We start from the raw sequence: 25114 nt of genomic DNA, 5'->3' as shown, positions 1-25114 counted from the left end.
GGAATGGTTAGAAGCGAGAAGAAGGGGGAAACGGGAAAAAGTGTAAAAATGGCGAAGCCAAACAGAGTCGCCCGGAAGTAGGATAGCGCGAGGTACACAGCCAATCAAGAGCGGCCAGTACCTGGACAGCTCAGCCGTGGATACCAGTATTTTTGGCGAGGGACGGTGGAGTCAGGCAGTAACTAGGTACAGTATGGTACGAGGCACGAGGCTCCAGGGCAAGGGCAAGGGTCGGGGGAGGGCTTTTGCAGCGCAGAGTTTCAGGCCCTGGCAGCGGCAGGCTATTTGGGTATTGACCGGCCGCTGGCGTGCGTGGACAGGATGCCTGCAGCCTGCATGTACATAGAAGACAGAAGACCAGACTCATCTGGTACATCTGGTACATGCAGTGAGCCGATATTCGTCACCCAGTTGCAGGTACCCTCCCTCCCTATTGACGAGGTGGGTGCGAGGCCTGGCCCTGGGTTGGGCCAATCACGTTGCGTTTCCTGCAAAGGTTGTGTGGCTGTGGTTCCATCTGGGAGCGACTCCCGTCGAGCCGTGCAACCGTGCATGAAGGAGCGCGGACACATGTTTCTATGACTTGTCGACTTGATGCAAAAGGCTATGGTATTATTGTACCTGCATTGAGTCTGTTGCATCTTGATTGTCGGGAGATAAAAATCCGTTTGACCTGAATCATGGCGGTTCGCGGGGGAGGGACGACAAGAACCTGCCCACTCTTGCAGCCCGCTCCGCATGTATGTCAGGCAACCAACAAGAGCAAGAAGAATGAAAAGTCAAGGATGCGAAAAAATGTCGCCTATTGAATTTTTGACAGCGGCGACCAAAAACCACGCACGCCATGTGGCAGAAAAGATTCTAGACCGAGATTCTAGACCGCCAACCGCCAGTTCCACAGCGGGTTTATTCTTGACCTTTTTTGCGGGCTGGGCGGGTTTAGTGTGTGTGAACCTGACATATGAAAAAGTAAAAACAAAAAAAAAATGAAAAATGAAAAACGAAAAAAATGAATGAGAAAAAAACGGTCCACCAAACCGATGCGCCTCAGATCAGCCCGAATCCTTCCTCTTGACGGCCTGCCAAGTCGCTTCCCGCCCAGTGGCAGTGCGGGCACCCTGGCACACCCACCAGTGACACGACGCAACCACTATCTTGGGCCTCCAGTTCTGCGGTCTGTGGTCTGGCCCTTGTCATGGTCGGTCCCCTGCTCGTCCCTCCCCCCTTCCATCTTTTCTCCCCTGGAATTCTTTCCGCTAGTCAGGTCCCTCAGCCACTCAGGTACCTTTTCATCAGGTATTACTGGTACTGCCGTGGCTCAACAGGACCGCCGCAGCCCAAACTCAGGCACCCTGCACCGGGCAAACACACCATTGTAACCCCCCTCATGTCACCCCTTCCAGGTACCATCCATTCGTTGTAACTTTGTACCTGTATGTGCCCCCTCCACAAATCCCATCCCCATCTGCCCACTCCACCCTCTCACCTCGACTTGCATCTCTCACACAAATACATTCCCTCTCTTCTGATTCCTTCTTGCTTTTCCCTCTTTTCTTCTTCAACCGACTTTCCTTTTATTCTTGCCGTGCTTCCCTCCTTTAAGCTCGCCAAGATAGCTGCATCGCCCAAACTCTCCTTTACGCCTCAACTGCCCATTATATAAATCCGGCAGCCCTCGTCTCTCACGACAACACTATACGCTTTACGCGCCCAACTCACACTCACTACATTGGCTGCGCCAACAACCATTGCAACAACTCACGTCTCAATCATCAATCATCAATCATCTTTCTCTCTGCCGCTTCGCTGTGCCTAGCGCCCTTCCAACTACCAAACAACCGCAACCAACTCGCTTTGACAGCCAGTCACCACCCAGTCATCATGAAGTCCTTCGCTCTCGCTACCGTTGCCCTCTTCGCCGCCGTCGCGGCCAAGCCCGTCCAGCGCCGTGACCTCGTCACCGTCACCGAGGTTGAGTGGGTGACCAAGTACGAGACCGTCACCGAAATCGTCGACGTGAGCACCACCCTCTACGTCACGCCTGGCCAGTCCGTCCCTACCGCCGAGGCTACCATCCTCCCTGAGCCGTCGAATGGCCAATTCTTTGAGACTGCCTCGCAGGCGCCTGCGCCTGAGCAGCCCGAGCAGACCCCCGTTGCTGCTCCTCCGGCTCCTCCTCCGGCTCCTGCGCCTACCACCACCGCTGCTCCTCCTCCCCCTCCTCCTTCTTCCTCGGCTCCTCCTCCTCCTCCTCCTGCGCCTACCACAACCGCTGCACCTGCTCCTCCCTCCGTTGCCCCTGCTCCTGCCCCTGCTCCTACTTCTACTCCTGCTCCTGCCCCGGCTCCGGCTCCTCAGTCCTCTCCCGTCGTGGCCAAGCCCAGCGACAGCGCCGGTGGCAGCGGGACTGGCACGAACTCGGGCGACATCACCTACTACGCCGTCGGCCTCGGTGCTTGCGGTGAGGACGATAGTGGCAAGGACAAGACGGAGAACATTGTCGCCCTCTCCAGCAAGCTCATGGGTGCCCAGTCCAACGGCAACCCCATGTGCGACAAGACCATTACCATCTTCGGCAACGGCAAGTCCGTCCAGGCCAAGGTTCGCGACAAGTGCCCCAGCTGCGAACCCGGCAGCATTGATGTCAGCGAGAAGGCCTTCCTCGATCTCTTTGGTGACCTCGGCGTTGGCCGCACCAAGGTTACCTGGTCTTTCAACTAAGCACGCTTCTTTGCTTATGTGAGCTGCGAGGCTGGAGCCTTGCGCACCCGAGTCGCTCTCTCAACCTTGTCGGGACGAGACCTGGAGAGGCGCTCACAGATACATCTGGAAATGGCGAGACCATTCATTTCACTCTTTACTTCTACGTATATAGACTTTTTTCCCGTCATTCGCTCTTTCTCAGCTTGGTCTTGGAGATTGACAGGACGTTATGAGACACGCAAACAAACCCACTCGTCTATAGATAGAACGTATGTACCGGGATATAGACATGGAAATTATCTAGCACTATATCCCTGAATATAGTCAGTTGAATGAATTGAATTTTTTTAAAAAGAACTTGGTCGTTTCAAACTTTGCCAGTAGGCAGGCGATGGGGATGTCATTTTCACTGTTAAGCAAGTTGAATACTACGAGTAGTTGTGCGGTCTGGACACGTGGGCTAACAAGAGTCCAAGTAAAGTTTTGTTAGTCGCCCACGCAGCAAAATATCGTCTGTTGTCAATAAAGAATTAAATATAACGTCTCTAGACGCCGGGTGTACGTTGACTTGATGGGCAAAATCAGTGCGCTTGTGCCTTTTTCATCCGTAGCCGCTGGACATGGGCTGGTCCGATGTTGCGCGATTTTATTTTATTTCGCGTCCGGCTACGAGCGCGAGCGCCAGCTAGGTCGGCACTCGGGACGAGCGCCGCTTACCCGGGATGAAACAATACGGACGAACTTGACAACGCGGTCGTGTAGCAAGACTGTTTTTCGTTTTTAATGGCGCAAATGCCTAGATTGTCGCGTTTGAAGTCAATTTTATGAGGACATGCGGCAATGTTGTTTCAGGTTCAAACAGCGTCAACATCGGCAGCGTCTTCCCGTTTCCGTGGTTTGTCATTGAACACGGGCAAAACAAAGCCGGAACTATGGATACTTGATTCCAATCACTCGGGTAAGCAGCACATAGAGGTTAGGAAAGAGAGAGAGAGAGAGAGAAGAAAAAAAAGGCAGTTACTATTGATGTTTGTCTCGACTTGATGATACCACATCAAAATAGAGAGTAGAGGCAAAAAAAGAAGATCTCTGATGAGAATGGGATTCGAACCCATGAGGATTGCTCCACCAGGAAACATATTAAGGTGTCCTTAACCTGGCGCCATAACCTATGACAGTTGTTAGCACTAGTGATTGACAAGGGCTAGTTGTTCAGGGCTGCTTACCAACTCGGCCATCTCACCAATCATGCATTCCAGAGGAGTTATTCAATACTATAAGGTCACAGCAGTGGAACACCAGTAAAATCAGCAGCATTAGGAGCTGAAGAAGAGGCGCACGACCCTCAATTATACCATGCAGCTGAATCACGCACAACTGGACAAACAAATCTTTCCGAGCTGTAGCCTGCCTGAGATAAATACATACTAGGATACCCGAACTGTCCGTTTGTCCCCTTTGCAGGAACTGTTCCTACTAATGGGTCGGCTGTTTTTATTTTTGCCATTGCATGGAATCGCTTAATCCAATGCTTGAGAACCTTCTCCGGTCCATATGCATAAGGTGCAATCCAACGCATGAGGTCCTTCTAATCTGTGCATTTTGCTCCCCTACGTCGATGATGTTCCTTATTTTTATTTATTTTTCGAGACACCCCTTACAGCTACCCGTCCATCCTCTTTTTAAACCCATAATGTGCTCCTATTAACAGGCAGGATGTTACCCTCACTGTACTCCCGTGGTTGTCCAAGTTTTCTGCGTGCAGGAGGGCTCGGAGTATCTTGTATAATTGCATCCAATGCAATAAGATACGCATATCTTTATATTACTTGTTTCAAGCGTGTTACCCTCTCCCCCACGCCGGTTGCTTTCTTAGACGTGCCCGTCATCATCAGAACAACGGGCGGCGGGTGGGTTGCAGTCCCTTCACCACGCACGCAGACGAAAAGCCTGAAATCTAGATCTTGCAATGCCGATGCTTGCATTATGCTCGAACTACTGTTGTATTCTTACGACGTGATTTTTCTGGCTTATTAACTCTAGACGACTATTGTTGTCTCCGCCTGCGCCCCTCTATCTTTGGTGGTCGTGTGCGCTGACTGGGCGATGAATCTAGGACAAGTACACGACTTGAGCACTTTGCCATATGTTCTGTGACTCTCCAGAAATCTGCCATCCCGCTAGAAAACTCTTCTACTCTCATTAGCCAGACAAAAAAATAGGACATTACTGTCCGGACTAGTGTAAACGCTGCAGATGTGCGGGTGGCGATGGATGTGAAGTGACGGAAAGCTGCAATTTTCTTGCTGGCCTTCATATAAGAGAATAGCCACCCCGGCTTTCATCATTTGGTGAGATGGCCGAGTTGGTATGTTTCCTTCACAGCACCTTACTAGCCGACCCACGTCTAACAACTTCAAACAGGTTATGGCGCCAGGTTAAGGACACCTTAATATGTTTCCTGGTGGAGCAATCCTCATGGGTTCGAATCCCATTCTCATCAGAAATCTTTTCTTTTTTTGCCGTTTCCAGCAAAGCTGGCTCTGGCTTGGTTTTTTTTCTTACTTGCGTCTGGCGCGACTATTGTCCAAGAACGTGGCTGTAATAAGCGAAAATCTCTGGCATAGGTTAACTCGTCGACACTTCGCAGCGTCGAGTTTGCTTGCCATGGTTTTTCGGACTGCGCCTTAAGTATTTCGCATATAGCTATTGAAAAGCTCATCATGTAGTATTTTGTATCAAAACCGGGCGCCTATCCATACCAAGAGCTAAAACTCTCCAAAATGCCGCTGAAATAAAAGTCCGAGTCTTTTCTCACGGTGCTTCACCAACACCCCCGAAAAGACAACCAAAATTGAAGCCTACAGCATACTGAGCAAGTCCTCTACATATCTCCGCGTGTCAACACCGATCCCCTGCGCCAACCTTCCCACAGAGTCCACCCCACCACCTCCCATCAAGCTGCTGCTCACCGACGAGACGTGGTCACTCGCGCGCCGTATCAGAACAATTTCCTTGCTCGTCACCGCCGGGCCCAAGAAACCCGAACCTCCCAGCTCGTCACCACCCGCCTCCGACCCTAGCCGAGGCGAGGGCGGCGCCGACAAGACGCCGCTGCCGTCCCCTCCTCCCCGCGGCGTCTGCATCGCCACCGCCCGCGACGACCCAGCCTCGCGGTGCTGCTGCAGCACAAGCCGGGTCCAGACGATCCACCACCCACGACTCGTCTTTTGCGTGCGTTCCAAGTCGGTCACGCGCGGCGACCGCGTGCTGCTGTACACGTGGAGCACGTGCAGGTGCGTGTTGACGGCGTCGGCGCGGGACCACGACGGCTCGCCAGCCGGGTGTAGGTGATCATCGGGGATGTTAGGCACCGTCGTGTGTACGGTGAGGTCGAAAGGATTCCAGACGAGGTCGTATATGCCCGCAGCGCGGCCGCCCGTGTCGGGCCGCTCGGGACGGTAGCGCGTCGAGGTGAGGAGCGGCCGGCGCAGCGGCGCGAGCTGGTAGTGCAGCGATCGGTAGAGCGCGTCCCATGCGAGCGAGTCGGTCCGCAGACGGAATAGAAAGACAAAGAGGAACGGTCGGTTGACGTACACGACGACGCGCAGCTTCTCCGCGTTGCTGTTTTCCTGGACATTGGCGCCGGGACGCAGAGAGCCGCGCATCTGCGCTTCCGTCAGGGTGGCACCTGCCGCCGGGTTTTGCTGCGGCGGGTGGATGGGAAAGCCGCTGCCGCTTTCGTTGTTATCTAGCTCGACATGGATGGTGCGTAACACGGTGCGAGAGTCGCGCTCGGAGTCTGATTCATCAGAGGCCTCCGCGCCGCCGTCGTCCACGCCGCCGTACGCTTCCTCGATCTCGCCTTTAAGGCCGATGAGATAGTGACCCGCGGATTCCTGCGATGGGGATGGCTTCGGTAGGGTGGGTCTTTTGGGGGGCGCGGACTCGGCCGCTTTCGAGCTGGGTCGTTCTTTTGGATCGGCAGCTTGATCGGTGGAAGACCCAGACAGACTGGCGACACCGGGTATGGTCCAATACTGGCCGTAGCCGAGTTTTAGATAGCTCACCATCTTATCCAGTTTGCCATCCTCAACTTCACCAACTTGTGATTTAGCTACTTGGACGCCCTTGCCCTCTTCAATCGTCCCAGTGTCCGTAGTAGCACTGGATGGATTGGACGTTAAAGGATCGGACTTTTTGTCTTTCAGCTGCTTGGCCGTCGGTTCATTGCTTTGTGTCGACGTTTGTGCAGGATTTGTCCGACTCGAGCCCTTTGTGTCCGCTTCGGAGGTCTTGGGAATATCGTCCCGAGAGTCGGTTTTCTTCGTCCGAGTCTTGCGTGTTGAAATGGGGCTCTCAATCACGCCGTACGCATGTTCTCCCCAGGTATACAGGTCTTCCATCCAGTGCGTCACGTCTCTTAGAGATTTTCTGGACAGCGCACCCGTGCCCAGGAATATCGCCCCGTCGTCTATTGAGGGCTCCCTCCCGCTGCCCAGCCAAGGCGCAGGAGCGTTACTGTTCGAGTCTGTTTCGTCACCATCCTCGCCGCCAAACTTGGACACCATCAAGTCCACAAGGCCCTCGGTCCTGCCGACTAGACCCTCCAGAACCTCGCGCTCGCCGCTGCCACGCTCTTCCTCGCCGACGCCGACACCCAGCTCCCCCGACGCTGCGATATTAATGCCTTGATAAATATCTCTGGCGGGGTTTCCGTGCAGAGAGACACTCCACGTTGACAAGTACAGATCCCAGTAGCGGGTGAGGACGGCAACGAATTTATGTCGTGGTAGGCGCAAAAATAGTGAGCTCATGGAGACGTCGTGATGCATCAAGAAAATACGATGGGCTCGCTGGAGGTCCCGCAAGATGAGCGCGGCGGGCTTCATCTCCTTGGTATTGTAATCGTACTTTTCCTCTTGCGGCTCGCTATTCTTCGTCAGGAGTCGTGGCGGTAACGGCGTCTTGTTTAGATCAATGCTCTTTGCAGTAAATTAGCGACCGATGTTCTCGCGAGCAAGACTTCGTCTAGTCCACTTACCGCCAAGATCCACCATCCAGACTCGAGCTCACGCACAACGACCCTGGTCGTCTCTGTCTCGATGGCATCCACGGGTTCGCCGTCGGTGAAGCCCTGGCTGAAGCTGACCATGCCCTGGGCCAGGCCAATCTGGCGCAGGCGCTCGTTGCGCTCCTCGGGGGAGATGCCGTCGGTCGGGCGGCCCCGGGTGCGCGCGCGGCGTCGCTTGGCCGGGGCGACGGACTGTGACGTGACCGAGGCATAGTAGACAATCTGGTCGTCGATTGTGTCGTCGGATGTGCCCAGAGACGGGTTGTAGATGGCGAGGAAGCCGAGCTGCGCGGGGACGGGGATGCGCGGGGCAGGGGCTGCCACTGCCATGGCGGGCTGTCGCAAAGGTGCGGGAGCGCAAAGCCTACTCGAGTAGTGGAATTCGGAAGCTGTATTAGTTAGTGCTCTCCTCTATAGGCCCAGTCTCCCACGTCGAACCTGGGCCGTGGCCGCTTGTTTAGTGAAGGTGGCAGGTTGCGTGTTTGGCGGGGGGCTGATGCTGAAGTGCGTGGTGACCAAGATGCGCGCCACGCTTGAACCTAAAAGCGTCAACGACTATAACAACGCCGAAAATACAATTTGCATCATTTTCATTTGAATTAAATATACGTTCTCACACTCCAATCTTGACACTATATTATTTAATAGAAGCCAACCTGAGGCTCCGGAGCTCATCGAATATTTCCAATCAAAGCTGCAGCCGCCAGTGCTTACCGAGTCCTCCACAAACAGACAAGAAAATAATAGCAAGCATACTATCGTCATAAGTTTTATAAAAAAAATCGAGCCTGGTAGAATCAAGATTCGCGACTACGCTGCCCTACAGCGTAGTTTGTCGTCTCTTTCTCGCCAGGCGGCGCTCCTCGACAACGTCATCCCCCTCCTCGCCGTCGCTGCTGTCGGCGCTCTTGCGGGATACGGAATCAAACTCGGCGTCTCTCTGGCGCTTGAGATGCCACAGCCACCACAGATAGAATCCAAAGATGACCGTGGTCAGCGGCAGCGTGATGACCCAGTAGAGGCGGAACTGGGGCAGGAGGCCGACGCCGATGAACGGGGACTCGGGGTCCGCCTTGGCCCATTCATACATGGGCATGGAGAACATGGCCGATACGAAGCTGCCGGGCAGGAAAAACATGGTGACAATGGCGAGCGTCTTCATCGAGGACGAGTCGCGGTAGCTCGCGTGCGCAATCAGGTGGGTAGACTGGGCCAGCTCGATGCCGTTCAAGGCGTCCTCTTGCGTCATCATGTTGAAGATCTGCGCCTAGTCAGCTTCCGAGACTTGATATATCGCATTGAAAATGCACCCACAGCATTGATTTGAATATCCACGCGCTTCATGGTATACCTGGTATCCAGCATCTGCATCTCCAGCCTCTCCTCGAGCACGCCGACATGGTGGCGGAGGAGCCGCTGCGCCGCCGTGTCCGCCGGACCAACCGCCTCCCTATCCAGCTCCTTGACGACGAAGCGCAGCACCTTTTGCATCGAGGTGCTCTTGCGGTCGACGCTGGCCAGCTTGGTGGCGGATCCGCTGGCCCGGACGGCCAGCTGGCTGAGGCGGGCGTGCGTGGACGAGGCGGCCACGCGGCTCTTGAAGGTGTGGTAGCCCGTCGCGGCCTCGATGGCGCGGATGGCCACCTTGATGCGGCTCTGCGCCAGGTCCGTCTCGAAGCCGAGCTGCATGGCGAGGAGCAGCGCCGGCGCCATGCTGCTCGCGTACACGTCGGCGCAAAACGGCGACTGCAGCAGGCGTCGGAGCACGTCGCCCGGCGCGAAGCTCGCCGTGGCGGGCGTCGCCGCGCGCTTCTGGGCGGGGTCGCCGCCAGCACCGTCTGTGATGTATATAATGCCCTCGGTCGCGGCGGCCTGCTTGGCGCATCCCTCCGCGGTGGCAGGGCGCAGCTGGGACCAGATGGCCGCCAGCTTGGGGGCGTGGTTAAAGGCATAACAGTAGCGCTCGGCACCGGCGGGCGCGACGGCGACGGCGGGAAACGCCGTGACGCTCGTGACGGTGCCTTTAAGAAACTCGTGGGCCAGCTCCAGCCCGAAAGCCTTGGTCAGCTGGCGGTGGGTGTCTTTCGCGATGCCAACCAGCTTCCTCGCCGTGCCGGCCGTCCGGATGGTGACGAGCACGAGCCGCAGAAGCAGCGTGTGACCCGGGTTGCCTGCGTGACTGTCGCGCAGCCAACCAGGCACGGCGGAGGCATCAACCTGGCCGAGGCGCGGCACGACGTCGCCGCTGTCATTGTGCACCCAAACCTCGTATATGTCGCAGACACGGGCGCTGTTGTCGAACTCGAGCGCCGCCTCCCCGCAGCACGTCGCGAGCTGCCCTGCGGCGGCCAACTTTTCGTATATCTCGTTCATGACGTTTACTAGACACTGCCACTTGCTGCAAAGAAGAGAATGAAAAAAAAATTGAGAAAGGAATGACAGGAATAGCGACGGGTTTGCCTGATGCACGACAGCTTCTACGCGCCAGCCTGGTGGTTTAGCCGCTCAGGCGAGGCCGAGGGTGCTGCATGCTGCAGCCCACCATGATGCAACCCTCTCTGCAGCTTGAAAACGGGCAGGGCAAACGCCTTTTGGGGGTGTCAAGCAGGTTTTTTGTAGTCGCAAAATTAGGGTAGAGAGAAATGCGCACACAGACACTTGGCGCATTGCGTGTACTCTGGTGTTGTTTGGCATTGGGAAAGGCGACAGACCTCTGTACAGGGTACGTCCAACAAGTGCAAAGCAAGTGCCTCTCCAATCATCCCTCACTTTTGTTCAACTAGATAGTCAAGGTGCGGCTGAGGCCAAGAGCGCGGGACGGCCCGCGTTGATGGGACGGCAGTTGGTTCCTTGCACAGCCCAGCCACTTCATCTCGGGCGCTTAACTGCAGCTGGGAGGAATGGAGGAGGATAAAATTAGAATTTGCTGGCTTCGTAAAATCCGCTGCGAAAAGTATGTACAAATACATTATATGCATGAAATTGCTCTTGTATGCGAAAAAAAAAAAACGCCCAGCTTCGTGATGAGAGAAACAAAAATCCCAACTCCCCCGACCGCGACTCCTCCCTCCTCTCTATCCCCTTTTGCCTTGCTCCCGACTATTAATCCAATATCCTGCCATCACCCCCTCTGCTCGCCCTGGACCCTCGGCTCGCTCTGCCCGACCTGCCCGACCTGCTCGCCACCGGGGAGCTCATGCACCTGGTTCTGCTGCACGGGCGCATAGTAGCCCGCCGAGGTGGATTCCGACTTGGGATGCGAGGCGCCAAAGTACTGCTTGTTCTGCCAGTTGCCGTCAGCGGGCCGCTCGTAGCCGCCGATTTCCTGGGGCGCGTTGGCCGCCGCGGCCAGCCTCTTCTTCTGCGCGCGCCGGCGCAGGAACCAGATGGCGAACGCGAGCAGCGCAAGCGCCGCGAGCGCCCCCACGACGGCGCCGGCAATCCAGGCCTTGCTGGCGCTGCCTCCGGTGGATGGGTCGGGCGAGGCAGCTGGTCGTGTCGGGGCCGTGGTGCCCAGCGGTGAGGTGCTGCTGCTCGGATCCGTCGTCGAGCTGGCCGTGTTGCTCGTCGGGGTGCTGCCGGTCGAGGCCGACGTGCTGCTGCTGCTGCTGCTGCTGCTGCTGCTCGTCGTGGTTGCCGAGGCCGTGGTGACGGGCACGGTGTCGCGGTAGGCCTCAATGGCGTACCAGTACTGGGCGCAAAAGATGCTCGAGGTCACGTCCGTGGCGCCGGGGGCCGCCATGACGGACATGGTCTGGCACACGGCGGACCCCGGGCATGATCCGATGGCAAAGTTGTCGTAGGTCAGCTTGTTGTCCTTGCAGGTTGTGGCGATCGCGCACTTGGACTGGCCGCAGCACGCGGCGAATTTGCCTGATCCCGTAAACGTGCCTTGGGGGCAGGTCAAGGCTTCGGCTGTGGCGAGGGTGTTAGTAGGAATCGAAAAAGAGACACTCAAACTGCCGAGTGTTGGGTACCAGGAAGAGCTGCGTACTGGTGCCATCGGGATGAATATACCATCCCTCAAACTTGGGGCTGTCCGTAATCTGAGCAGCCATGATGATGGGGGATGTTTGCGCTGCGACGCTTATGATCAAGATACAACGGCTTGCGTCTGTCGCTATCGGGTCAATACTTTTCTGCTGCCAGGAGAAGACTTGCAGGTTTGGCAGCAACCAGGAGCAAGAACTCGGGCACTAGGAAAGAAAGCAAGGCGGCGGCGGGTGCAGGGCGTTTTGTATCACCAAGCTGAAAAGATAGAGTCAGTGGGGGTTGGAGGGGGGGGGCCGCAGCACCTATCTGGATCCCTCAGGGCATCAGCTAAATTGATTCAGAGAAATACAGCTGGCAGGGGGGGTCTGCATGATGGTGTGGTGGAAAAGGACCAGCGCCTAGGCGGAGGCAAGGGTGTCGATCAGAGGAGTTTGTCCGCTGTAATTCGTGGTGATTAAGACAAGTGTAGGCCAAGAGAAGCAGCCTTGCTATGGCCCTCCTGGCAAGTAAATGGAAATTTGCTGCTCTATTAGCAAATTGACTGAGTGAAGCTCAATCTCGCCATCTATAAGAAGGCTAGAATAAACCAGCCGTGAGTCGTGAGTGACGTGCAGACAAAACGACAGCTCTCCTTTCTTCAACAACTCTGTCTATCGGCAAGGAAATTCCAAATGAACAAGTTCTTGGTCAACGCCACCTCCTTGGTCAAAAGCAAAGAGCATTGAATGGGAAACAACCCCCTGTCGGGTGGGTGGCCTTGGATTTGAAGCCAGTCAGCATGGCCATTGCTAGATCAGCCTTGCCACATGCCCGCCAAGCAGAACAAGGACGGCCCCGGAGCCAATGGCAGCACCATTGGTCTGTTGCCTCAGGCTGTTGAACGGGTTGAATGGTTGCAGTAAGCGCTGTGTTGCATTGTACTTCTCCACTGGAGGCTGTGAAGTTGTTCTAGCTCGGCCGCCACGTTGGGGCCGATGGGGTCGAGGTCTTGGTGCCTTTTTGCGGCTCTTTTCTGTCACGTCGGGCAAGGAGATGTCAAGGAGATGTCGCCCAAGGAGACTCGGAGACGGACAAGGCAAAGAGGTTGCTGGACTCGGAAGCGCTTGCTGAACAAGATTTTATGTTGGTCGCTGTGCTCTGGGATTGACAGATGGAAAGAGAAAACATGGGCACCTCAGATCCATTGCCCCATACTAAAAGTGATGGTCGGCGACTTGTCGTTTGGACGTTTGGACGCACATTGCGATAAACCTCGCACATTCACTACACGTTGGTGAGATGCATCGACAGCGAATATCGGAGATACTGCGCCAACCTTGGCGGCATCAAAGTTTTGGAAAAGGTTAACTAGTTATCCCGCGCATGGCCATTCATTCTGCAGGAGCGTGGCCGCAATTTTAAAGACATGGCTTGGTGCTGGTGCGGCTGCTAAGAATAGCTCATCAGCGGAGTCGCTCGCAAGGCTTGCTCGCTCACTGCTCACTGCTCACTCAACCGGCCGCTCACTCAACCAGCCAAACTCACTGAGCCGTTCAATCGATATGCGGCAACGACTGGCAGAAACCATTCCCGTCATGAGACTCGATAGCAAAACATGGCCTTTCGATACCATGACCTCATTTTTCATCAACGTGACACGCAACATCTCACCTCGCACGCCATGATTGCTCTTCGAAACAGACGCTGGATCAGCCACGCTGCGGCGACGAGTCGTACCCACTCGTATCCGGGGCAGACGGGCTGTGCCAGAGCAACAGACAACAGACAACAGACGAGGCTTTCATGTGCGTAGATTACGTCTTCTTTACCTCTTCAGTTTGAAGCGCTACCCTCAAAATATTCACCTGCGAGTCACAAGCTGTCCCGCCAGCTTTCCTCATCGCCTACGATCCCTCCTGTAAGCTTCGGGCCGTTGAATAAACCATTCAATCACGGCGAGCTAGTACGTCATCGTCCAACTCACCATCCATCCAGTCACCGCTGCACAACCCCCAGAGCACTGTTGATCCCATCTTCTCCTTCTCCTTCTCCATCTCCCTCTCCCTCACCCAACTACTTTTTTATCCCGCTCCTACAACAACCCGGCCGGCACTGTCAACAAAATCCACCCACCCCCAACATCGCCATGGAGCAAGTCAAGCTTCTGAGGCGCCGCACGACGGACCTGCTCGCCCACGCCCAGCAAAACATGGCCAGCACCCAGCAGAGCCTCCTCAGCCGCGCCCAGCAAAACATCCCCGCGCTGTCGATGCCGCAGTTTGATCTGCGTCGTCTCAACCCCGCCGCCGCTGCCGCCGCCGACCCCGGACCCCACGGTACCTGGGAGCGCATCGACGACGACGACGACATCCCCGCGCTACGCCGCTCCGCCCACTCGCTCGACATCGTCGCCGGCTGCGCCTACATCTTTGGCGGCGAGCTCGCCGACGGGCTCGCCGACAATGACATGCACGTCGTGCGTCTTCCCGCGAGCGGCGCTAGCACCGACTACCTCCGCATCAAGGCCGTCCCCGAGACGCCAGACGAGCCGGCCGCCGACGACGACCGCCAGACCGCAGCGTCGGTCGCCTCTTCCGACGCCGGCCACAGCAGCCCCCGCAGCAAGGGCAAGGGCAAGGAGCGCGCCATGGAACTCGCCCGCCCGGTTCTGGCCGACGTCCCCGCCCCGCGCGCCGGCCACGCCACCGCCGTCATTGGCACCCGCATCTTTCTCTTTGGCGGACACAGCCACGCTTCTTCCTCCTCCCCCGACAACGACGACGACGACGATCACACCCCGCCGCCGCCGCTCGACGAGGCCGGCCGCGTCTGGGTCTTTGACACGCGCACCCGCGCCTGGAGCCACCTCGACCCGGCGCCCGCCGTCACCGGCGGCGCCATCACCATCCACCCCGCGGCGCGCAGCTTCCACTGCGCCGCCGCCGCCGACAAGCCCCGCGACTTTGGCGTCCCGTCCACCACCACCACAACCGCTATCCCGACCTCGCCTCCTCTCCTGCCTTCGCCCGCCAGCCCCACGACGCTCCGCGCCCGCGCGCAGAGCTGGCGCGACTGGGCCGTGGCCGGCCAGCCGCAGGAGCCCGCCGTCGGACACGTCGCCGAGACAGCAGACGACGAGGAGTCGCGGGGCTACGGCACGTTTTTCATCCACGCCGGCCGCCTCGCGAGCAGCGGCAGCGGCAGCAGCGATATCTGGGCCTTTGACGTCCACTCGCGCATGTGGTCCGAGCTGCCGGCCGCGCCGGGCCCCGCGCGCGACGGCGCCGCCATCTGCATCAGCAAGAGCCGGCTTTTCCGCTTCGGCGGAGCCTCGACCTCCTCAGGCAGCGGCGGCGGCGCGCCGCTCGGCGGGCAGCTCGACTACCTGCCGCTCGAGGTGGAGACCATGGACGACCGGCGACGCGGCGGCAGCAGCAACAAGATGGTCGAGGTCGCGGTGCGCGCGCGCGACGGGTGGCAGACGATTGCGCAGCACGCGACCAGCAGCTACAGCAGCACCGTGACGCCCTTGACGCCGCTCTCCTCGCCGCGGCGCGCAGCAGCAGCAGCACCCATCGTCGTCGACGCCGAGGAGCACGCGTGGCCGTGCCCGCGCGCCGGCGCCACCCTGTCCGCCCTGACCATGGGCGGCGGCCGCGAAGCGCTGGTGCTGGCCTTTGGCGACGCTGGCACCGGCAGCAGTAGCCGCCGGCGGCCGCTGGATGACGTGTGGCTGTTTTGGGCCCCGCCGCAGGGCATGTCGGCCGCGAGCGTGACGGCGGCCGTCATGCAGGCCGTCGGGCGCAAGACGGGCGAGGGTCGGTGGGCGCGCGTGGCGGCGCGGCCGTACGACGAGGATGAGCATGCTGGCAAGGGGTTGCCGCCGGCGCGTGCCAGGCTGGCCGGCGCGCCGATGAACAACCTCGAGGACAGCGGGCTTCTGGTCTGGGGCGGCGTGGGTGAGGACGGCGCCAGGCTCGGTGACGGCTGGGTCCTGCGGCTGTGAGGAGACGAGGAGGCTTGTCTCTGGAGGGGTAGCAGGCGGAAGGTAACGGTGTGCGAGTTATGTACAAATTGTGTATGCGCTGCTTGACACGGCGAGAATAAGCCGCAGAATGTTGGCAACTGGGCATCTGAAACTGGGCAATGCCACAATGGATCAACCCAAACGCTAGTTATGAAAAATGAAACCTTTGAATGACTCAATTCCGCGTCTATTGCCCCATGTGTTCTTCAAAAATACAGTGCCATGATATTGTAGCTTTAGTTGGTCATTGTTTTTCTGTATATGTACAAGTCCATTCTAGCCTCCAACCCACCCATCCATCCAACAATGTGCACCGTCTGCCGTCCGTCCTCCTTGACCAACGGAGAAGCGTAGACGAGAAACAGAATGGCAGCCGTCAAAGTGAAAAAGGAAAAAAAGCAAAGATGTAAAAGGTGTGGCTACAAGGCTTTTGGGGGACACGCCGTGCACAAGCCACTACATAGAGTCGGCATTTGCGCCCCAGCTCCCCCATCTTCTATTTCCCCATCCATTCTTCTTAGTTTACAAATCGGCCCGCGTCGTCTCCACGCCCCAGGGTTCCGTCGTCAGGTTCGTTTGGCCGGCGCTGTTCTCGCAGGTTTGGCGGCCGGAGAGGGGACCGGCGGCGGGGGTCTTGCCGGTGGCGGCGCCCTGCTTGAGGTCCTGGAGCAGCTTGACGACCGTCGTGGGCGTCAGGTCCTCGTAGTAGTCGTCGTTGATCTGGATCATGGGGGCGTTGACGCACGCGCCCAGGCACTCGACCTCGATAAAGGTAAAGAGGCCGTCGGGCGTGGTCTGGCCCTGCTGGATGCCGAGGTGCTCCTTGATGGCCTTGACGATGACGTCGGAGCCGCAGCCGCCGAGCTGGCAGGGAGTCTAGGGGGGGGGGGTTAGTCGGGTGGTGCTGCGTGTCTGGGTACCCGGACAAGCGGGGAGCTGGAAAGCATCTCGACACCGACGGGAGCCAAAAAATTTCAACGTACAGTGGTGCAAGCCTGGACAAAGAACTTGCCGACGGGCGTGCGGTTGTACATGGTATAGAAGGAGGCGACCTCGTAGACACGCATCGGTGGCATCTCGAGCAGGCGGGCGACCTCGTTCATGACGCTGATGCTGGTGAATCCGTGCTGACGCTGGCCGAGGTCGAGAATGGGCATGACGGCGGCCTTTTTGTACTGCGGAGGGTAGCGCTTCAAAATCTCGGCAATGACCTTTTCGTTCTCGGCGCTGAACTTGAAGGGGATATCGGGGTTGTTGTCGGGCGTGTTGCGATGCTAGGAGAGTTCAATTGTCAGCGGCCTCGCTCGTCTGTGTTGCAAATCGCCTGCGTTTCCCAGCTCATCAACTTTACGGAGCGACACAGCTAGAGAGCGGTGCGAATGAGGCGTCTCGCCGCCTTGCCACAACTCTCTTTCTGTTCCCGTTTTGTCCGCTGGCTCCTCTCGGGGGGTTCTGTTCGCCCGGTGAGTTTCGATGGAGTCCGCCGGGGGGACTGCACAGAAATTGGACGTTATGCATCACTGATCAATGCTTACCACGTTGAGGTTATCGCTCGGTCGGGTCGCTGAGACGGAAAAGGCGCGGCTGATCTGGGGACGGACGGCGACTCGCGCGGAGGAGGCGCGGACGCACGACCGGAAGAGGGGGGCGAGCTTGCTGGCCATTGTGACGGTTTGTGTATTGATTGTCCTCCGGTCGAGGGCGGAGATGGGTTGTCAATGGGCGGGGGGGTCGACGGCCGTGGCGAGATGGGGAGAAGGGTGAGAGTCAATTGGAGCTTTTGGCAAATGTCCTCCCGACACCAATTGGAAGCTGCTTGCAAAATACGTTGCTGTGATTGGTCGGAGATGGAGTGGTGGGTAAATACCGGCTAAAAGTAAAGCGACCAGCATTTGTGCTGCGACGCCCACTGTAAGTTGTAAGTTTTACGCCTATAATAAGCCAACTGGGGCTATGTCTGTTGTCGTAGTATACAATGCAGTTAAACTATTGACGACTTCTTGTGCGGTTTCAAGGCTCCCATCCCAACAGCCTTGGATCACATCTCCACACCCGAGGTGGGATACTTGGGGAAATTTCCCTTCCTGGAACAGCTTTTCCACATCAGCCTCGGGCAGCTCAGCATAAGGCTCCTCGCCAACCATGATGAAGTACATGACGGAGCCGAGGGCGAAGATATCGTCCGCCGCTTTGGCCGGGAGATGCCAGCTCCAACCTGGCGGTTGAAACCTAGCTCCAGCTGCGATGGTGTTCGGTGACCCGGCAGCCGAACTACCAGCAAAGTCGGCAATATGTAGATTGAGAGACCCGTTGAGTAAAAAGTTACGTGGTGCAACATCGCAATGAATCACATCTGCCATGTGAAGCGCACTCACAGCAGAGGCTGCCTGCAGAGTCCACTGTCGTCGTATCTCGGAAGATATCGATGCGGACGATGTCAGATATACCGCCAGATTACCTTTCTCGAAGTTCTCTAGAGTTAGGCAGCAACTCTCAGGGTCCCAGTCGATTAGTTTGGGAACATACGGGCATTCGCCAATTCGTTGGTAGATCTCAGCCTCTGTTCTCATGTCTCTTCGATGATTGTCCTCTTCCGTGGGGTTGTATGGGTTCGACTTTGGGTACTTGATAACATGTCCTGATGGAAGCAGCTCAACATGTGCCGTGGCTCCGCAGCTGATTTGCTTCCCTTTTGTAACGTAATAAATGGTGCCATGCGGCGGATTTTCTGGCACTTGGAAAACGGAGTTTGACCAATTAGGATGTTCTCTTCGTTGCCATGATCCCGGAACTGGCCAGTAGGTAATATGTCGGGGGGGTGCCTTGGGCGTCGGAACCCTCTATTGTAACTCTTTATTAGAACGTGTTTGCAAATACCCAGGTCGTTCCTACCGTTGATTTTTCGGCTGTATCCTCCTGCGACAGCCGACGCTGCTTCCTCAGGGAATTGAGTATGAGGTTCCACAAGTTGGTGCACTGCGCGATAGCATACCGCCATAGCGGCAGCAGTGATGCACGACTATTAGCGAGAATCATTGGCTAATAATGCGAAAAGCAGGACTGGATTTGCGAGAGGGCTGATTGTATTTTTTGAAAGGGGGCCCTTTATTCAGTTCGTCACTGGTCCCTATGTCGAATTCGTTTGTGAGCTGGCTTCCCCTTTCCATTATCGGGAAGGGGGTTCTTATCTTATCAGCGATAAGCTCACAGCCAAAACAAATATGGGTCCAGTGAACTCTCCGATAACCACTCATCGCTGGAGGCGATGGCTGTAAATACAGCATCAAAATCGCCTAGCAACAGGCCAAAGATCTTTGGATGGATGGCATACTGTGCTGGGAAGGGCCGCAAGAAGCTGCGCTGATGAGAGCAGCTCTCGACCTCGTCCTCACTGGAACTTGGGATGAAAACCATCTCTCAAAATCGGAAGCTGGGGTATCCTTGTCTCCAATTTCGCCGAGAACATCGTCATATACCCAACCATTCTGCCAAGAAGTAGAAAATTCACCCAGAGCATTCAGACTTGAGATGCAGCGTAACAGGGGCCGACGCCTTGTATCAAGCGGTGCAGTCTAACAGGCAGAGGCAGGCAGGATTATTCACGTGTTGTTGACCAGGTACTGCTGTCACAATGCGAAGTAGCCAGCCTCCTCTTGTTGGGCACTCTGGCAATTCGACTCCCCCGGTGGCTACTATTAGCGACCATCTCGTCGAGGCACTTGGACGGCTGTGCTGCACCGCTTTCCGATCGGGCAATAGCTCTATTCCGCGAGTACTTATAGTTCTAACTCCCGATAATCAACTCATACGGCTCCCATGCCAAATCTCTCGTCTCGCTATCCTTCAACTTCTGCTCGACAAACGACTCCATATTCTTCTTGACTCCATCATCGAGCAGGCCAAGCCTCCGCTTGCAGGCATCCTCGGGCGGTCCGCCAGGGCCAAAGAATTTCGGATCCAGCTTCTCCCAAAAAACGGCATCAAATGACATCAAACGCAAAGTTCTTTCGAGCCGCGTACACAACCCAGAACGCGCTGCTATCCAGCTCTGGCGCATTTTGGGCAAAGCTGGTGCTTGCCCTCCTGCACCTTGCGAGACGCAGTAGTGGAGGCTTCGCATTCTTCTAAAGCTTTCAAGAATGTTTGCATACGAGTCTCGTGCATGTATGACCACTCGTTCATACCATTCGGCCAATACTCAGGCTGCTCGAGAAGCAGCCACCACGGTGGCGCAAACAAGAACTCGGCCGGTGCGGCGTACGTGAACTCCCAGTCAATAACGCCTACAATTTGCAGATTCGCGTCAAGAAGTATTCGATGGTCGCAAATCATCACACCAGATTTTGAACGGTCCATCGTTATGCACACCACATACAATTTTCTCTTCACTTGCGAGCTTTTGGAACAAGTGTCTAGCGACGTACTTTCGTTGGCAATCTTCCTTGGACTCTATGGCATCGTTCCGCTGCGAAGCTAAGTGCTCCATGTGTAGTTGTGAAAGGCTCTTTAAATAGTTCAATGAAGACGTGAAGATGGTATCTGGCAATTTCGCTCGTGGTAGGGTGCCTTATTGAACCAGCTCATTCATATGCATAGACAAGGGGCGGTGTGTCACATCCCATGAGAACTTGCCAGTCTCCCGAAGAGACCCAATGGTTGGCAGCTCCAAGGTAGACAGCTGAAGAAGGATATCTGCCACCTGGCGGTAGAGCATTTCGAGCTTGGCAGGTTCAATGTTTGGGTCGAGAATGGGTCGGTCTTGCGTGCCACGGCCTGGTGTGTTGAGAGCCGCCCCCATATCTATAGTGGTTGATGTACTCCATGATGATGAAAGGGCCCAATCCAAGAGGGCTTTCCGCGTTCGTACCCCAGTGAAGAATAAACGGCACCGGTATACCGGCGCGGTCTTGGATGTACTTGATCATGGCGACCTCGTTGCGAATCTTCTCCTCGGGGAACATGGTGACGCCAGGTTTAGGAAATCGAATCACAGCTTCGCCGCCATCTTGAGACTTCATGCGGAATAGAGCGTTGAAAGTGCCGGCTTTTGGATCGCACATCTCCGTGGGGATACCACGCCAGTGCTTCACGATGAAATCGCCAATTGCTCGTAGCGTTCGTTGACTCTTCAAAAAGGGACTTTATCCACTCACGCTCGATGCGCTCGCTCTCCTCCCAGGCAACATCGTCGAATCACATCCGCGGTTGCATTTTCAGTGGGAGCCGGTCACAAAGCATATAGGTTGCTCTGGACAGATTTTTGCCACGCAATCGACTCTGAGCTGCGCTTGTACGGGGTTGTTGTTCAGGGTTGTCCGCCTCCCTACCACCAGGTACTACATTGTCCTACTATGTATTACAGTGCACATGAAGATTGACAAATCAGTAGGCAGCAATAGTAAGGACAAGAATTGGCTAGCAAAGACAGTGTGCGTATAAGATGATGCCGGACGTCACCACACAACGTGGTTGTAACTAGATAGACCCCTAGTACTGATCACAACAGGCTTAGGCCAGATGAGTAGTATTGAAGAGCCGGTTTCCAGTATCTGTAGTTTTGGTCCCTGTAAACTTATTGTCTGATACTCGCAGGGCTACCATGTTGACCTGATGCTGCTCCATCTCCGTTCGCAAAGCATGGCCGTCAGCGACCGCTTCCTTCTGAACCACTCCTGCCACCACCACAATTCTGGTGAGATTTTGCTTGAGCCGAGCGACATGGCGTAGGAAATCCATGATACTTTTGCCGCTGTTGACCACTGAATCGACCAGAATCAAATTCTTTTGGTTCTCCAGGTGGTGATGCTTGATGTCTTCCGGACCAAAAGCATGCAGAAACATGGCTCTTGGAAACACCCGACTGATACCGAAGGCCATTGGCTCCCCGCCACGCATGAGCGCAATGATTGTCGTCTGGGCTTCGTGAGCAAGGCGGAACCCGGTGGTTTGGTGGCCCTGCACATGTGGTACATGGAAATTCTCAACACCAATCACTTCCGTGAGATAGCGCAGCGCCAGGTACTTGCCAACCTCCTCGTGAGCGAGCCTGAGTTCTGCTCCGGCTACCGAGGCATCGCGAGTCGGAGACATGAGCAGTCTTGCCGCACCGGTGTCCGTGGCGTGGACCACGGTGCCGCTGCAAGTCGGCGCGGACCTGGAGACGGCGGCATTTGCCTCTGTGCCGCGGCGGCGCACGATCTCTTGGACAAAATCGGCATCAGAGAATGCTAGTAGCGGCAGCGTTGTAGCGTCTAAGCGTGGAGTGGCGTGCGGCGGGAGGAGCACTTGCTTGGGGCAGAATCTGCGGGTATCAATGGCTTCGCGAAGGGCGCTCTCCATGCTGCAACTTCGAGTTCGAGTGTCACCAGAGACGACAATGGCCCTGTTGGCTGCCTCGAGCATTGGCAAGTCAAGTGTGCTATCTCCAAAGGCCCAAACATAGAGGCCGGATTGCTCTCGAAGACTCGAGACAACTCGTGCCTTGGTCTCCGGGGTCATTACAACCTCATCCGTGATCCTACCACCACCAACGACTTTGATGCTGTGCCCAAGGCCAGCTTTGTCCAAAACAATTTGCCAGACGCGTCGAATTCCGCAGGTCAGTACAACAACTCGTATGTGCCCGTGGCTGCAAGCCAGCCGAAAAAGGGTGATAAACTCAGGGTGTAGAGTAATCGAGGAGGCGATTTTCTCGCACAGGGCCTCAAAGTCCGTCTCGTTGGTAGCTTCTTCGTACAAGAGCGTTGCCTGGCGAAATGCGGCCTCGGAATAGCCGAGCGGACTGCTGAAAAGGTTCTTGAGCGGGCACATCTCCAATGCATCTTGGCTAGAACCATTTGCAGCCTGCCAAAACATGGAACCGGCGTCGTCTCCCGCCAGAGTCTTATCCGCATCGACAACCAAGACAGTTTCTGCGCGCTCCTCGCCCTCAAGTGCCACTTTGACCTTGCTCATGACGAGAGCGAGGTTGCGTCTCGCGTTGGTCTGCTCGAAATGGCGCACCAACTTCAAGGCAAAAGGGAACGGCTCGGAATGCGGCGGGATAGTTGTGAACAAGATACAATGCTGTCTACAAAGCCCGTGGAGTTGGTCAATCTCGGCGCTCTGCCACTGCTCCAAGTGTGCAGTGGACACGGGCTGGCGATGCCGGTGCGTGTCGCCCAGCCGACGTTGGCGAATGGCGTCGACTGGCACCTTCAGATAGATGATGTGTGTATATATGCCAAGGTCTCTCGCAGTGATAACAACGTCGCCTGCGGCTTCACCTTCTGGCCAAAACATGTAATGGCCAACAACCAGAGCAGCGCGGTTTTGAGCCAAGCACTCTTCTGTAACACTGGTCATTGCCCGCTCCCGCACCAGGCGCTTTTGCTGTTGGTCAAGTTTCTCAAAAGCGGCAAGGCCTCCAGCAACGAGGGTGGATATCAACTCAGATCCCTCGTAAAAGAGAAAGCTTTCGTGGCCAACTTGAAGCTTTATCTCCTTCATCAAAGTAGACTTTCCAGACCCCGGAAGTCCGTACAATCCGATGATAACGGGCTTCTTGTCAGACGCAGGGTCAGAGCCGATATCGGTAGCGACCGTAGCCGCGGATGCCTGCGACACCGTCGTTGTAGCCATGTTGCTGGTCATGTCGGGACGATGGCGAATTGAGCGAGTAAGTGCTATGAGAAAAGGCAAGTGATGGTTCAGTAGTGGTAACTATGCCGTACATTCGCGCAGAAAAGGTCATGGGAGGAGAGGCCAGAACCTTCTTAAGCGAAAGCACGCTCGTTGGTATTCGTAGTGATTCAGACCATGGCGAGAGGCCACCTCCCCGACCTTGTGCTTCTTGGCTGGATTGATCACTTCTCGCACCTGGCCGGCATTGGCGGAACGGCAAGCCTTGGCAGCCACGCGGTAAAACAGCCACCTGGATGTGTATTTGAAGACCATGTAGGCGTAGACGAGAATGTGACGTATCGGTTTGAACGGCGGCACGCTCTGAAGCGGATAGCCATCATGCACGGCACGGCTGAGAATGTAAAAGACGTCGGCAGTCTCGCTCAGTCTCTGCAACGGAGTCAGAGCCTCGCGACGTTCCAGCAGCTCTTCGCGTAAACGCTCCCGATACCAGGAGGGTGCCTGCCGCTCAAGGCGCAGAAGCCGATGCCATCGTACAAGTAGCAGCCGTTGCATTGCGAATCAGGACAGGAAACGTAGTGGTTGCCCTGGAGAACTCTCCGCATGTCCAAAGTCATGGACAGTTGACCTGATGTCAAGCTCTGTGTGACACCGGATACCTATATATGCGCTCTTCTGTGGCTGCCTTAGGTATCAACCGTCGTTTGCTTTTTTTGGACCCTTGGCATACCGGACTTTTGGCTACTTGGATCCTATCCTGCAGACGGGATGGATTCTTTCCAATGTCTCACCGATCTTCCGCAGTTTGCAATTCTCCAATATATTGACGGAAACACTGATTCGGCTTCGAGGAGGCCAAAGCAAGACACTTGAATGCGTGCGCTGAAGATGCCATCCCATTGACCGGTGACGCACAAGTGTCACAACCAACGAGAAAATCACGTATCACAGGTATTAGGCTGTTCGTAGGCTGCGCTGCGATTTAGATGTACCTTCTGTGTCCACAATTACATTCAACTGTAGCAAGATTCGCTCTAGCATCCTGTTTACTAGTACTTGACGAGTACGTCCCTCTCAGTGCATGGGCCAACACGATATTCCATCAGAGTTCGTGTTTCATGACCTGGCTTACTGTCTTGACCACGCGGATGTGATTGAAGTGCGGCACTGTCTTGGAGACGCGGATGTGAATTGAATGCAAGGCAACTGTCTTGGAGTCGCGGATGATGTGATTGAAATGCAAGGTATGCTGCATTACAGCCTGCCAGCTCATGCCGCAGCTGGTTCTCTAGAGGAAAGAGAACTCTTGTCAACTCAATCTGCAATGACCTCGCTTGTAAGGGCATCCGTGCCCGGCGATACGAGGTCACGAAAAGCCGGCCAACTGCCGCCAGCGAGCTAGCGATTCAGTGCTGCCGGTGGACATGGTCCTGCAATGTAGCTATTTGTGCAGTAGGAATTGCTGGGGAATTTTATCCAAAAACGTCATGACTTGTTGACTGACGACATACCAAGGCATGTTCTGTTCCCTAGTTAGGAGTCCACCGGGCACCAGTTGTGCATATCGAAAACCAACACGGTGAGTTAACTGACCACGTCGAAGATGCGGTACGTAATTCAAATTCGCAGAATGGCTCGCTGCTTTCTTGCTCTTTGCAATAACCAACAAGCTTGTCCTCAACCGAAACGCATAAATATGTCGTCGTCGCCGCATG

The 25114-nt window shown here is 56.0% G+C and overlaps 9 protein-coding genes across 9 annotated transcripts; 4 read left to right on the top strand and 5 right to left on the bottom strand.

Annotated features, from left to right (window-relative positions):
• Window positions 1–1881: 1881 nt before the first annotated feature.
• Window positions 1882–2721, top strand: CCM_00290 (speract/scavenger receptor domain-containing protein; the record flags this gene model as incomplete). The annotated part of the gene is made up of 1 exon (XM_006665450.1): window positions 1882–2721. One exon carries the CDS (start codon window positions 1882–1884, stop codon window positions 2719–2721), a length of 840 nt encoding a protein of 279 aa, XP_006665513.1.
• Window positions 2722–5564: 2843 nt separating this feature from the next.
• Window positions 5565–10150, bottom strand: CCM_00289 (uncharacterized protein; the record flags this gene model as incomplete). Its single annotated transcript, XM_006665449.1, has 5 exons — window positions 5565–7688; window positions 7748–8166; window positions 8492–8532; window positions 8602–9044; window positions 9092–10150. 5 exons carry the CDS (start codon window positions 10148–10150, stop codon window positions 5565–5567), a joined length of 4086 nt encoding a protein of 1361 aa, XP_006665512.1.
• A 748-nt stretch (window positions 10151–10898) lies between these two features.
• Window positions 10899–11835, bottom strand: CCM_00288 (uncharacterized protein; the record flags this gene model as incomplete). Its single annotated transcript, XM_006665448.1, has 2 exons — window positions 10899–11692; window positions 11772–11835. The coding sequence occupies 2 exons, from the start codon at window positions 11833–11835 to the stop codon at window positions 10899–10901; spliced, it is 858 nt and encodes a 285-aa protein (XP_006665511.1).
• Window positions 11836–12576: 741 nt separating this feature from the next.
• CCM_00287 (uncharacterized protein) lies at window positions 12577–12880 on the top strand (the record flags this gene model as incomplete). The annotated part of the gene is made up of 2 exons (XM_006665447.1): window positions 12577–12628; window positions 12723–12880. 2 exons carry the CDS (start codon window positions 12577–12579, stop codon window positions 12878–12880), a joined length of 210 nt encoding a protein of 69 aa, XP_006665510.1.
• A 1015-nt stretch (window positions 12881–13895) lies between these two features.
• Window positions 13896–15755, top strand: CCM_00286 (Kelch repeat type 1; the record flags this gene model as incomplete). The annotated part of the gene is made up of 1 exon (XM_006665446.1): window positions 13896–15755. The coding sequence occupies one exon, from the start codon at window positions 13896–13898 to the stop codon at window positions 15753–15755; it is 1860 nt and encodes a 619-aa protein (XP_006665509.1).
• Window positions 15756–16298: 543 nt separating this feature from the next.
• Window positions 16299–17440, bottom strand: CCM_00285 (NADH-ubiquinone oxidoreductase 24 kDa subunit; the record flags this gene model as incomplete). The annotated part of the gene is made up of 3 exons (XM_006665445.1): window positions 16299–16652; window positions 16760–17050; window positions 17312–17440. 3 exons carry the CDS (start codon window positions 17438–17440, stop codon window positions 16299–16301), a joined length of 774 nt encoding a protein of 257 aa, XP_006665508.1.
• A 206-nt stretch (window positions 17441–17646) lies between these two features.
• CCM_00284 (Protein kinase-like domain) lies at window positions 17647–18812 on the bottom strand (the record flags this gene model as incomplete). Its single annotated transcript, XM_006665444.1, has 3 exons — window positions 17647–17685; window positions 17843–18616; window positions 18669–18812. The coding sequence occupies 3 exons, from the start codon at window positions 18810–18812 to the stop codon at window positions 17647–17649; spliced, it is 957 nt and encodes a 318-aa protein (XP_006665507.1).
• Window positions 18813–21284: 2472 nt separating this feature from the next.
• On the bottom strand, window positions 21285–23954 carry CCM_00283 (uncharacterized protein; the record flags this gene model as incomplete). The annotated part of the gene is made up of 2 exons (XM_006665443.1): window positions 21285–23440; window positions 23573–23954. The coding sequence occupies 2 exons, from the start codon at window positions 23952–23954 to the stop codon at window positions 21285–21287; spliced, it is 2538 nt and encodes an 845-aa protein (XP_006665506.1).
• A 769-nt stretch (window positions 23955–24723) lies between these two features.
• On the top strand, window positions 24724–25093 carry CCM_00282 (uncharacterized protein; the record flags this gene model as incomplete). The annotated part of the gene is made up of 4 exons (XM_006665442.1): window positions 24724–24735; window positions 24776–24851; window positions 24937–24978; window positions 25029–25093. The coding sequence occupies 4 exons, from the start codon at window positions 24724–24726 to the stop codon at window positions 25091–25093; spliced, it is 195 nt and encodes a 64-aa protein (XP_006665505.1).
• Between the last annotated feature and the right edge of the window lie 21 nt (window positions 25094–25114).

This window comes from Cordyceps militaris (genome assembly GCF_000225605.1).
Source record: "Cordyceps militaris CM01 unplaced genomic scaffold CCM_S00001, whole genome shotgun sequence".
Lineage (NCBI taxonomy): Eukaryota > Fungi > Ascomycota > Sordariomycetes > Hypocreales > Cordycipitaceae > Cordyceps > Cordyceps militaris.
Note: the sequence above shows the minus strand (reverse complement) of the source record. Positions and strands in the feature narration are given on the sequence as shown.